Below are 12,363 nucleotides of genomic sequence, written 5' to 3'. Positions count from 1 at the left end.
AAATAGTTATCTCATTGTTCTATCTGTGATGACAATGTCTGTATTTCCAATGTATTTGATGAAGTCTGGGTTCCTGAACATTTTCGTGTGGTTTAGGCTCGTACAATTACAGTAGCCGTGAGCAGCGCATGTTGAGCATCTTATACATACTGTAGGTCGCAGGATGGGGCAAACCATCATCTATGCGTAGCTCACTGCTCCCCCTACTGCCCACTGCAAATCATGACATTTGACGTCATATCCGTCGACATGGGCACACAGACAGGAAGGTTGCATTTGGCGACGTGGAAGTGACTAGTCGTCTGTTGTGAGGCTGTACACCAACCACACTGATCCACAAACATTCCGTAACAATGATAAAGAAATTTGACAAGAAGGACGAAGAGTCTGGTAAGATATATTAAATGTAAAGAAGTTAATATAGCTACTTTGAAATAGGTAGCGTATTTTTTTGTGCCAACTAGCTACCGCTGACAGAATACTAGCCAGCTGGCTAGCCAACATCTAGGTAACTACACTACCCTAAATGTGTCTTCGTTTGGTGGATAAAAAAAAAAATCAAATGGACGTGTCTATCTGTTGATCACACTAGCTACATGTGTCTATTTGTTGAGCAGATATGCCAATTGCCTGCTATCTAGCTTAAAGCGTCTCAATCTGTCAAATTAGCTTGCAAACGAGCTAAACTAACGTTAATTGGTTATGAAGTGAAGACTAAGTTAACTAACTGCGCCAAGTCAAACATACACTTATTCTTCTTTGGCTGTGCCGTGGAATTGTTGATAATATATTCAAAACCTAGTTAGCTACATGTGTCTATCCAATGTACCGTATCCCTGTAGTTGGTTAGATAGCTAATTTAGTTAATTTAAAAACTGTCAATGTTGTCTTGCTCACTCAAGCTTGATGACCATAGCAAGATGAGGTTTCAGCTACCTACGTTAGGAAGTTACGAGAATCACATTCAACACTATAGTAATGACGCATAACAAGCGAAGCTACCTAGTTAGTTTTTATAAACTATCTTTATACACTGCTAAAATAAATAAAGGGAACACTTAAACAACACAATGTAACTCCAAGTCAATCACACTTCTGTGAAATCAAACTGTCCACTTAGGAAGCAACACTGATTGACAATAAATTTCACATGGTGTTGTGCAAATGGAATAGACAACAGGTGGAAATTATAGGCAATTAGCAAGACACCCCCAATAAAGGACAGGTTTTGCAGGTGGTGACCACAGACCACTTCTCAGTTCCTATGCTTCCTGGCTGATGTTTTGGTCACTTTTGAATGCTGGCGGTGCTTTCACTCTAGTGGTAGCATGAGACAGTCTACAACCCACACAAGTGGCTCAGGTAGTGCAGCTCATCCAGGATGGCACATCAATGCGAGCTGTGGCAAGAAGGTTTGCTGTGTCTGTCAGCGTAGTGTCCAGAGCATGGAGGCGCTACCAGGAGACAGGCCAGTACATCAGGAGACGTGGAGGAGGCCGTAGGAGGGCAACAACCCAGCAGCAGGACTGCTACCTCCGCCTTTGTGCAAGGAGGAGCAGGAGGAGCACTGCCAGAGCCCTGCAAAATGACCTCCAGCAGGCCACAAATGTGCATGTGTCTGCTCAAACGGTCAGAAACAGACTCCATGAGGGTGGTATGAGGGCCCGACGTCCACAGGTGGGGGTTGTGCTTACAGCCCAACACCGTGCAGGACGTTTGGCATTTGCCAGAGAACACCAAGATTGGCAAATTCGCCACTGGCGCCCTGTGCTCTTCACAGATGAAAGCAGGTTCACACTGAGCACATGTGACAGACGTGACAGAGTCTGGAGACGCCGTGGAGAACGTTCTGCTGCCTGCAACATCCTCCAGCATGACCAGTTTGGCGGTGGGTCAGTCATGGTGTGGGGTGGCATTTCTTTGGGGGGCCGCACAGCCCTCCATGTGCTCGCCAGAGGTAGCCTGACTGCCATTAGGTACCAAGATGAGATCCTCAGACCCCTTGTGAGACCATATGCTGGTGCGGTTGGCCCTGGGTTCCTCCTAATGCAAGACAATGCTAGACCTCATGTGGCTGGAGTGTGTCAGCAGTTCCTGCAAGAGGAAGGCATTGATGCTATGGACTGGCCTGCCCGTTCCCCAGACCTGAATCCAATTGAGCACATCTGGGACATCATGTCTCGCTCCATCCACCAACGCCACGTTGCACCACAGAGTGTCCAGGAGTTGGCGGATGCTTTAGTCCAGGTCTGGGAGGAGATCCCTCAGGAGACCATCCGCCACCTCATCAGGAGCATGCCCAGGCGTTGTAGGGAGGTCATACAGGCACGTGGAGGCCACACACACTACTGAGCCTCATTTTGACTTGTTTTAAGGACATTACATCAAAGTTGGATCAGCCTGTAGTGTGGTTTTCCACTTTAATTTTGAGGGTGACTCCAAATCCAGACCTCCATGGGTTGATACATTTGATTTCCATTGATAATTTTTGTGTGATTTTGTTGTCAGCACATTCAACTATGTAAAGAAAAAAGTATTTAAGATTATTTCATTCATTCAGATCTAGGATGTGTTACTTTAGTGTTCCCTTTATTTTTTTTGAGCAGTGTAGTTTGACAATCCAATTATGTCTTAATGTGGCTGTTTTTTCTCTTCGCTGCAAAATTAGGAAGTGGCTCTAACCCTTTCCAGCATCTTGAAAAGAGTGCAGTGTTGCAGGAGGCTCGTATCTTCAACGAGACGCCGATCAACCCCAGAAGATGTCTTCACATCCTCACCAAGATAATTTACCTGCTCAACCAGGTGAGAAACAAATCCATTACTTGCAAACCAGTTGTTTTGCATGTATACCCTTTGATATTAACAAAACACTTTTTTATGTTCTGTCCAGGGGGAGCACTTTGGAACTACGGAGGCGACTGAGGCCTTCTTCGCAATGACCAGGCTCTTCCAGTCCAATGATGTGAGGCTACATTTTTGTTTTGGGTTTAATTGATTTCAATACAATTTACTCATCCCAGAAGGGGAATTATTGCTGATCATACAAGAAAACAATTAAACAACATTATCGACAGAACATACCACAACATATACCATACATGATGACAAACTCACACAAACTAACTTCAGACAGGTCCAGCTAGTGCCGTTAAATTAGTATTCAATGAGTAGTGTTGTAATTGACATATTGTAGAGAAATGTGTCGCATAGTGTTTTTGTATAGTGTTATCTGCTTTTTGAAAATGTCTCTTTGTATTCCTTCAGCAAACCCTGAGAAGGATGTGCTACCTGACCATCAAGGAAATGGCCAACATCTCTGAGGATGTCATCATTGTCACCAGCAGCCTGACCAAGGACATGACTGGCAAGGAGGATGTGTACAGAGGACCCGCCATCAGAGCTCTCTGCAGGATCACTGATGTCAGTTTCTCTGTCTGTCTCTCTGTTTTCTTTCTGTCTCCATTCTGATAGCTGAACAGCATTTTCTATTACATTTTTTACATCCAGCTTACATTGTTATTGTCATTGGACTGAACCTATGCTTTTTGGTCAATAAACTGAAGCCCCACTTTGTAACTCCGTCCCACAGACCACCATGCTGCAGGCCATTGAGAGATACATGAAACAGGCCATCGTTGACAAAGTGCCCAGTGTGTCCAGCTCTGCCCTGGTCTCCTCTCTGGTAAGAAATTAGCCACACAGCGCCTGGATGTCTCAAGGTGACTGTGTCGTCTGTAAGTACTCCCATTGCTTTGTGGGTAATGTAGTTTGTTGTTCCTGTGTGTCTTTAGCACATGGTTAAGATGAGCTACGACGTGGTGAAGCGCTGGGTGAATGAGGCACAGGAGGCAGCGTCCAGTGACAACATCATGGTCCAGGTGGGTTACCCACACAAACACTGCGTACACACACCGCTCACACACTGTTGATAACATGTTCATTAGGCACCAAGCAGAAGAAAACAGTCAAACGGGGAGGTTCTATCTTTACTCTTTCAATACGAAATACACTGAAAAAGGTTTTGATATGTTGTTCCCTAATGAACATGACCCGGATAAGTTGAAAGAGAATCACTTCCACTGTGACCCCCCCCCCTCAGTACCACGCCCTGGGTCTGCTGTACCACCTGAGGAAGAATGACCGACTGGCCGTATCCAAGATGCTCAACAAGTTCACCAAGTCTGGCCTCAAGTCCCCCTTCGCCTACTGCATGCTCATCCGTATCGCCAGCAAGCTGTTGGAGGAGACCGAGGCAGGGTAGGTAGCACCATGGAAGTACTGTCACATAGACCAGGGTTTTCATAACTCTGTCCTGGGCCCCACCGGTGCATGTTTTGGTTTTTGCCCTAGCACTACACAGCTGATTACAAATAATCAAAGCTTGATGATGAGTTGGTTATTTGAATCAGCTGTGTAGTGCTAGGGCAAAAACCAAAACATGCACCCATGGGGGGCCCCAGGACCGAGTTTGGGAAACCCTGCTATAGACTGAGGGAGGGTAGGTAGCACCATAGAACCACTGTCACATAGACTGAGGGAGGGCAGATAAGCACTGTCATGGACCGTTTACTTGAATGGGTTTTCTATTTATTCTATTTCTATGGGTAGGGGTAAAACAGTGGGTTGGTGTCTAATGTTCCCTTTCATTGGTATGTATTGTTTTTATTGAACACAAGGGGGGGAAGGGATCTGTACAGTGACATCATGCATTACATGTTCACATACACATGGCAGTGGAGGACACAGAATACAGTGTCACATTTTACTTTATAAACATACTGGTATATTTTTCTCTTCCTGTGTGTGGCATTGTAATAAAAATGGTATGCTATTTTTCTGTTTGCAGACACGACAGTCCCCTGTTTGACTTCATTGAGAGCTGTCTGAGGAACAAGCATGAGATGGTGGTGTACGAGGCAGCCTCAGCCATAGTTCACATGCCCAGCTGTACAGCCAGAGAGCTGGCCCCTGCTGTCTCTGGTGAGTCTCTCTCTCTCTTATCTATTACAGACAGTTTGGTAATTACACCTTGCTTTCTGGTGTCCACATGTGGGTAGCTACCTGTAGACATAGATATTTGTGAGGTTGTAGTATCCTATGATCCTAGTACCTCTGGTTTTACAACTTGACTGTGTGTTAATGTGTTTCTCTCCAGTCCTGCAGCTGTTCTGCAGCTCTCCCAAAGCATCCCTGAGATACGCAGCCGTCAGGACCCTCAACAAGGTTGGTCTCCACTTCTCCATGCTCTTCATTACTCTGAATTACCAATAGTAATGTAGGCTATATCATGCAGATGAAGGATATGTTTTAGATTGAGTGTACTGTATTTACAACTGCATTTCCCCGTTTGTCCACCAGGTGGCAATGAAGCACCCGTCGGCGGTGACTGCTTGCAACCTGGACCTGGAGAACCTGATCACGGACTCGAACCGTAGCATCGCCACGCTGGCCATCACCACACTGCTGAAGACGGGCAGCGAGAGCAGTGTGGACCGCCTCATGAAGCAGATCTCCTCCTTTGTCTCTGAGATCTCTGACGAGTTCAAGGTGAGGAGGAGGATGTGTTTCAGTTTTAATATGTAGTTTCTCCTCAATGATATGCTCTTGTTTTTTCCCCCTCTGCAATACTCTAGTTGAATAATTTAGGAATTGAAATGGTTGGAGAAATCAATTAGAATACACTGAATATGTAATCCCCCCTCCCCCAAAACAATCTTTGTAGTAAGTTATACTATAGTCTATAGCATCATTCTGGATATTTTAAACAATGCTTTAATCTATTTCCAAACGAGGGTATTTCTTCACCAAAGGGAAGTCCTATCATCTGACTGCTGGGTGTGGTCCTATCATCTGGGTATGGTCCTATCATCTGACTGCTGGGTGTGGTCCTATCATCTGACTGCTGGGTGCGGTCCTATCATCTGACTGCTGGGTGCGGTCCTATCATCTGACTGCTGGGTGTGGTCCTATCATCTGGGTGTGGTCCTATCATCTGGGTGTGGTCCTATCATCTGACTGCTGGGTGTGTGTGTTTCAGGTGGTAGTTGTGCAGGCCATCAGTGCCCTGTGTCAGAAGTATCCCAGAAAGCACAGCGTCATGATGAACTTCCTGTCCAACATGCTCCGAGATGACGTGAGTTGAATACACTGACTCGAACACACCAAAAGTAGCCTGTCTTTTTTCACTGATGTGTAGGACAATAACCTATTTTAGCACATTTATGCCCTTTACACTGACATATGAAGCCCATCTATGGACTACAGACAATAAAGAGCTCTTTGGCTAACTCTGGCACATTTACATTGATTTGACCACTCAGTTACTGATTTATTGTACGACTGTCCCTGACACATAAACCATTTAAACTATGCCTCCCCTCTCTCAGGGTGGCTTTGAGTACAAGCGGGCCATCGTGGACTGCATCATCAGCATCATTGAGGAGAACCCAGAGAGCAAGGAGACGGGGCTGGCCCACCTGTGTGAGTTCATCGAGGACTGTGAGCACACGGTGCTGGCCACCAAGATCCTCCACCTGCTGGGCAAGGAGGGCCCGCGCACGCCCTCGCCATCCAAGTACATCCGCTTCATCTTCAACCGCGTGGTGCTGGAGAGTGAGGCCGTCAGAGCCGGTGAGAAACGGGCGAGTGTGTGTGTTTTAAGTTGACGTTTCTACCGGAAACCCCTGCTGGCCTGGAGTTGTCAATAGCGTGTGTGTTTGAGAGACAGTTGTGTGAATGGTAGTTCTGATAAATCTGTTGGGATTAGCTCCATTGTTAACTGGTGACATCACCAACCATGAAAGGTTCAATTCACTAATATGAAAATAATACCAAACAGAGTACGTAGGCAAATCGTATTTGCGCCTGGCTTTTCAACAGAAACTCACTGTTAATCATGAAGGGTTTAAACTAATTTGAGTTAGCACGTTTTTGTTTCTACACATTGTGTAATAACTAAGCCTAGCTCCTTTCTCCTCCCTCTAGCTGCGGTCAGTGCTCTGGCTAAGTTTGGAGCCCAGAATGATGACCTTCTCCCCAGTGTGTTAGTCCTGATGCAGAGGTAGAGACAGCCTTTCATTGGCTCCCTGTCATACTGATCCATTTCCTGGTTGCTATGCAGTGTGTGGTTACTACTCTAAAGTGTGTTGACGTATCCTGTGGGTTTCTAGGTGTATGATGGACAGTGATGACGAGGTGAGGGACAGAGCCACCTTCTACATGAATGTTCTGCAGCAGAAGCAGAAAGCCCTCAACGCTGGCTACATATTCAACGGTGAGAACCCACTGCGCTCCTAGTTTGACCTTGAAAGCACTACAACATGTGGACATGTCTGGTATAATTCAGAAAGTACGGTTGTGTTTTTTTGATTGTTGTCACTCAAACTCTCAGCGAATCGACACATGCTGAGAATTTTTTTTCCATCGAACCTCAAAATGAATACATTTATTATATTATTGAACCGTGTGTCTCCTCCCCTCAGGTCTGTCGGTGTCTGTCCCAGGTCTGGAGAAGTCGCTCCATCAGTACACCCTGGAGCCCACAGAGAAGCCCTTCGATATGAAGTCCGTTCCCCTGGCCAACACACCCATCACAGAGCAGAAGACAGAATTCGCTGCTGTCGCCACTAGCAAGCTGCCAGAGAAACCAGGCCCGACGCGCCAAGACATCTACCAGGGTACAGTCACCTTACTTGAAACTATCATGGCAAGACATGGTGTTATCACAAGGAAACAAAACATTTGGTCTGAATTTCTTGAGTAAAAACATCCAGTCACATTTATTTTCCAAGCTATAGCACACAATATTTGACATGAAACACGTTCTTAATGAACGATAGAATTCAGTGTGCTTGAAGTTATTAGCCATGGAAAACCAAGGATCATAGTAGCAGTAGTTGTGATCCTGGTATTGTGAGAACTTCAGGGCAGCTTTAATATTTAAGTAGTTAGGAATAGGGGTGGATTTGGAACTGGGCCTCTCCTCTAATCTCTCCTTCCCCTCTCAACAGAACAACTGGCAGCCATTCCAGAGTTCCAGGGCCTGGGTCCTCTCTTCAAGACGTCGGAGGCGGTGCAGCTGACAGAGGCGGAGACTGAGTATGTGGTGCGCTGCGTCAAGCACACCTTCGCCAGACACATGGTGTTCCAGTTCGACTGCACCAACACGCTCAATGACCAGCTCCTGCAGAAGGTAGGGCTACGCTGGTGACTGGTGTGAATGAGGAAATTCACGTCTCCTTGCCAAGGTGTGGAGATCTAGTTTGGTGCAAAATCACCCCAAATCCCTCCTTACAGTGTAGATAGCTTTGAGCAGTTTGTATTCAATTCATAAAGCTTTATTGTCCATTCGATTTGATAGTACAGTAGACAGAAAAGTGTCTTTGGTGGCTCACATTAAACTCTACAACACTGACGTTAAGACACAGGACAAAATATATCTAAAATGTTTAGAAATTAGAAATGTATTAAGTCTAAGTCCACTGGGTTGTTGTCCTTCAGGTTATGGTTCAGATGGAGCCGTCGGAGGCCTACGAGGTTCTCCACTATGTCCCTGCTGCTAACCTGCCCTACAGCCAGCCTGGCTCCTGCTACAGTCTGGTCAGACTGCCTGAAGATGACCCCACCGCAGGTTACTTTATTATTAAACCTCTGTGTGTGGGAGAAAGAGAAATAAGCTATTTTCATGTCACTCGGTTAAAACCCTGGATTTCTCCGAAAAACCCCCCCAGAAGGATCTGAATGGGGATCATGTAGCACCTAACCAAGATCAAAACACGTGGGTTTTCCATTGAGAGAAAAATGCAGTTATCTGCTGGCCTTCTTCAAACACTAAGGACACTGTTATTTACATCACATAGGCCTAGTCATGTAATGAATGCACCATATGTGTATGTCATATTGAATGTGCTCTGTGCTCCCCAGTGTCCTGTACGTTCAGCTGTACTCTGAAGTACCTGGTGAAAGACTGCGACCCCAACACAGGAGAGCCCGATGACGACGGTTACGATGACGAATATGTGGTATGAGCTCAATAGAAAACCTATTTTTAAAATCTCTAAAAACCCATTTATCAAAAAAATAATTTCAAAGAACCCTTCATACATCTCGTTTACCGTCAATTGCCGAAACTCTATTCACTCCTTCTCTTTTTCTACCTTCTCTCCTCTCCTCTCTCCCCCCGTGTGTCAGCTGGAGGACTTGGAGGTGACTGTAGCAGACCACATCCAGAAGGTGTTGAAGCCCAACTTCGCCGCAGCCTGGGACGAGGTGGGAGACGACTTTGAGAAGGAGGAGACGTTCGCCCTGGCCTCCGTCAGAACGCTAGATGGTAATTATTTCAATCGGGATCTTTGGATTTATCACCCCAAAATTGAAGCAGTGTACATTTTGTGAGATGTTTTAGAGCAGTGGTTCCCATACATAGAAATATAATTATTAACAATTGTATTTTTTTCTCCATACTTTTCTCTTTCCATTGTGACTCACCTAAAGCCTTTTTGAGCTTGTTTGTGAGGCATCAAATGGGCTATTTCTAACCATAAGTCTTTAAATACAACCCAATGGAACTGGCCTCGTGACAGTATTTGACCTATGTATTTAACCCAGGTCTGGAGTTGGGGAACTGACTTCACATTAAATGATCTTTGTTGATAATATTTATCTTATGACACAACTACATATTTAAGGCAGTGTGAGTAATATGTGTCTTTGGACACAAGCACATTTGAAGGCAGGTTGTATCTAGGGGGCTACAGTGTGTTGAGTAAAATCTCCCAGTTGTCTCTGTAGAGGCCGTTGGTAGGTAACGTCTCTCTGTAGAGGCCGTTGGTAGGTAACGTCTCTCTGTAGAGGCCGTTGGTAGGTAACGTCTCTCTGTAGAGGCCGTTGGTAGGTAACGTCTCTCTGTAGAGGCCGTTGGTAGGTAACGTCTCTGTAGAGGCCGTTGGTAGGTAACGTCTCTCTGTAGAGGCCGTTGGTAGGTAACGTCTCTCTGTAGAGGCCGTTGGTAGGTAACGTCTCTCTGTAGAGGCCGTTGGTAGGTAACGTCTCTCTGTAGAGGCCGTTGGTAGGTAACGTCTCTCTGTAGAGGCCGTTGGTAGGTAACGTCTCTCTGTAGAGGCCGTTGGTAGGTAACGTCTCTGTAGAGGCCGTTGGTAGGTAACGTCTCTCTGTAGAGGCCGTTGGTAGGTAACGTCTCTCTGTAGAGGCCGTTGGTAGGTAACGTCTCTCTGTAGAGGCCGTTGGTAGGTAACGTCTCTCTGTAGAGGCCGTTGGTAGGTAACGTCTCTCTGTAGAGGCCGTTGGTAGGTAACGTCTCTCTGTAGAGGCCGTTGGTAGGTAACGTCTCTGTAGAGGCCGTTGGTAGGTAACGTCTCTGTAGAGGCCGTTGGTAGGTAACGTCTCTCTGTAGAGGCCGTTGGTAGGTAACGTCTCTGTAGAGGCCGTTGGTAGGTAACGTCTCTCTGTAGAGGCCGTTGGTAGGTAACGTCTCTCTGTAGAGGCCGTTGGTAGGTAACGTCTCTGTAGAGGCCGTTGGTAGGTAACGTCTCTGTAGAGGCCGTTGGTAGGTAACGTCTCTCTGTAGAGGCCGTTGGTAGGTAACGTCTCTCTGTAGAGGCCGTTGGTAGGTAACGTCTCTCTGTAGAGGCCGTTGGTAGGTAACGTCTCTCTGTAGAGGCCGTTGGTAGGTAACGTCTCTCTGTAGAGGCCGTTGGTAGGTAACGTCTCTCTGTAGAGGCCGTTGGTAGGTAACGTCTCTCTGTAGAGGCCGTTGGTAGGTAACGTCTCTCTGTAGAGGCCGTTGGTAGGTAACGTCTCTCTGTAGAGGCCGTTGGTAGGTAACGTCTCTCTGTAGAGGCCGTTGGTAGGTAACGTCTCTCTGTAGAGGCCGTTGGTAGGTAACGTCTCTCTGTAGAGGCCGTTGGTAGGTAACGTCTCTCTGTAGAGGCCGTTGGTAGGTAACGTCTCTCTGTAGAGGCCGTTGGTAGGTAACGTCTCTCTCTGTAGAGGCCGTTGGTAGGTAACGTCTCTCTCTAGAGGCCGTTGGTAGGTAACGTCTCTCTGTAGAGGCCGTTGGTAGGTAACGTCTCTCTGTAGAGGCCGTTGGTAGGTAACGTCTCTCTGTAGAGGCCGTTGGTAGGTAACGTCTCTCTGTAGAGGCCGTTGGTAGGTAACGTCTCTCTGTAGAGGCCGTTGGTAGGTAACGTCTCTCTGTAGAGCAGGGATCATCAACTAGATTCAGCCGCGGGCCAATTTTTTCTTGAGCGGATTGCCGGGAGGCCAGAACATAATAAACCAAATCTTTTTAGACTTCAAATTGACTTCAAGAAGCCTAAACAGATATAATATTTGACTAAAACATAATAATTTGAAATCTTGATTACATTTGGGGACATTGTCCTGCGTAGGGTGCCGTCTTTCGGAATGGACGTTAAAACGGGTGTCCTGACTCTCTGGTCATTCAAGAGACCTCTCTGTTCCCTGTTGTCTCTGTAGAGGCTGTTGGTAACATCATCAGTTTCCTGGGCATGCAGCCCTGCGAGCGTTCAGACAAGGTCCCTGAAAACAAGAACTCACACATCCTCTTCCTTGCCGGTGGGTATTTTATTTATTTATGTTATCTTGATTTGAATGAATTATTGTTTTGCTATGTGAAGTGTATTGTAGGCTCATTCTGTACCCTTTATTACCGTAAATATGTTAAGAGCCGTTCCCAACCTTGACACGGCAGCTTGTGGTGGATGCAAGCCTCCCATTGGTCCTTGGTATGAATTACAGTTTCTATGTCCCTCCCCTTCCTCCAGGTGTGTTCCGGGGGGGTCATGACGTGCTGGTGCGCTCGCGCCTGGCCCTGGCCGATGGTGTCACTATGCAGGTGACGGTCCGCAGCTCTGACGAGACGGTTGTTGACATCATCCTAGCCTCCGTGGGCTAGAGGGCGCCAGCGAGGCCTGTTCATCAACAGGCCACGTGCCAATCCAACAAAGAAGAAGCTCCGAATTCAATGGCATATTCTAATTATTTTGTCCACTTTTTCCCAATTCACAATATTCTCCACGCAATGTCCTTCTCCCCTGCTTTGTCATTTGAATGTGTCTTCTTGTTGTGTTGTAGGGTAGCCTGTTTGTTGAGATGGAATACGTTATGGTGAGATGTGTGTACTACTGGCATCCTTCAACACACAACTCATTGTGTAGACTGGCCCCAGATCAGTTGGTGCTTTATAGCCAACTCCAATGGTCATTCATAGGAGTTGGCAAGGCAGCACAAACAGATCTGGGACCAGGCTAGCGTCACTATATTTCCACTATAATTATCTATCAAATCTATTAAATGTTGACCAAGGAAGTACAAAATGACTGT

General features: G+C 46.4%; 1 protein-coding gene across 1 annotated transcript; it reads left to right on the top strand.

Annotated features, from left to right (window-relative positions):
• The first annotated feature begins 252 nt into the window (after nucleotides 1–252).
• Nucleotides 253–12,359, top strand: LOC311126753 (coatomer subunit gamma-2-like). Its single transcript, XM_084200739.1, has 21 exons — nucleotides 253–390; nucleotides 2,669–2,802; nucleotides 2,891–2,962; nucleotides 3,265–3,420; nucleotides 3,590–3,682; nucleotides 3,792–3,878; nucleotides 4,100–4,257; nucleotides 4,847–4,980; nucleotides 5,156–5,223; nucleotides 5,359–5,547; nucleotides 6,038–6,133; nucleotides 6,387–6,630; nucleotides 6,985–7,060; nucleotides 7,170–7,273; nucleotides 7,482–7,676; nucleotides 8,010–8,191; nucleotides 8,500–8,629; nucleotides 8,923–9,020; nucleotides 9,190–9,328; nucleotides 11,497–11,595; nucleotides 11,805–12,359. The coding sequence occupies exons 1-21, from the start codon at nucleotides 354–356 to the stop codon at nucleotides 11,933–11,935; spliced, it is 2,622 nt and encodes an 873-aa protein (XP_084056865.1). The 5' UTR covers nucleotides 253–353; the 3' UTR covers nucleotides 11,936–12,359.
• Nucleotides 12,360–12,363: the final 4 nt, after the last annotated feature.

This window comes from Coregonus lavaretus (assembly GCF_964263955.1).
Source record: "Coregonus lavaretus genome assembly, contig: HAP1_SCAFFOLD_1009, whole genome shotgun sequence".
NCBI lineage: Eukaryota > Metazoa > Chordata > Actinopteri > Salmoniformes > Salmonidae > Coregonus > Coregonus lavaretus.
This window is presented reverse-complemented; position numbering and strand designations above follow the sequence as displayed.

Coding starts and splice junctions, on each gene's coding strand:
- LOC311126753 (XM_084200739.1), top strand. CDS start 354: ATGATAAAGAAATTTGACAAGAAGGACGAAGAGTCTG. Junction 5,548..6,037: donor AGATCTCTGACGAGTTCAAG/GTGAGGAGGAGG, acceptor TGTGTGTTTCAG/GTGGTAGTTGTGCAGGCCAT. Junction 7,061..7,169: donor GTGTTAGTCCTGATGCAGAG/GTAGAGACAGCC, acceptor GTGGGTTTCTAG/GTGTATGATGGACAGTGATG.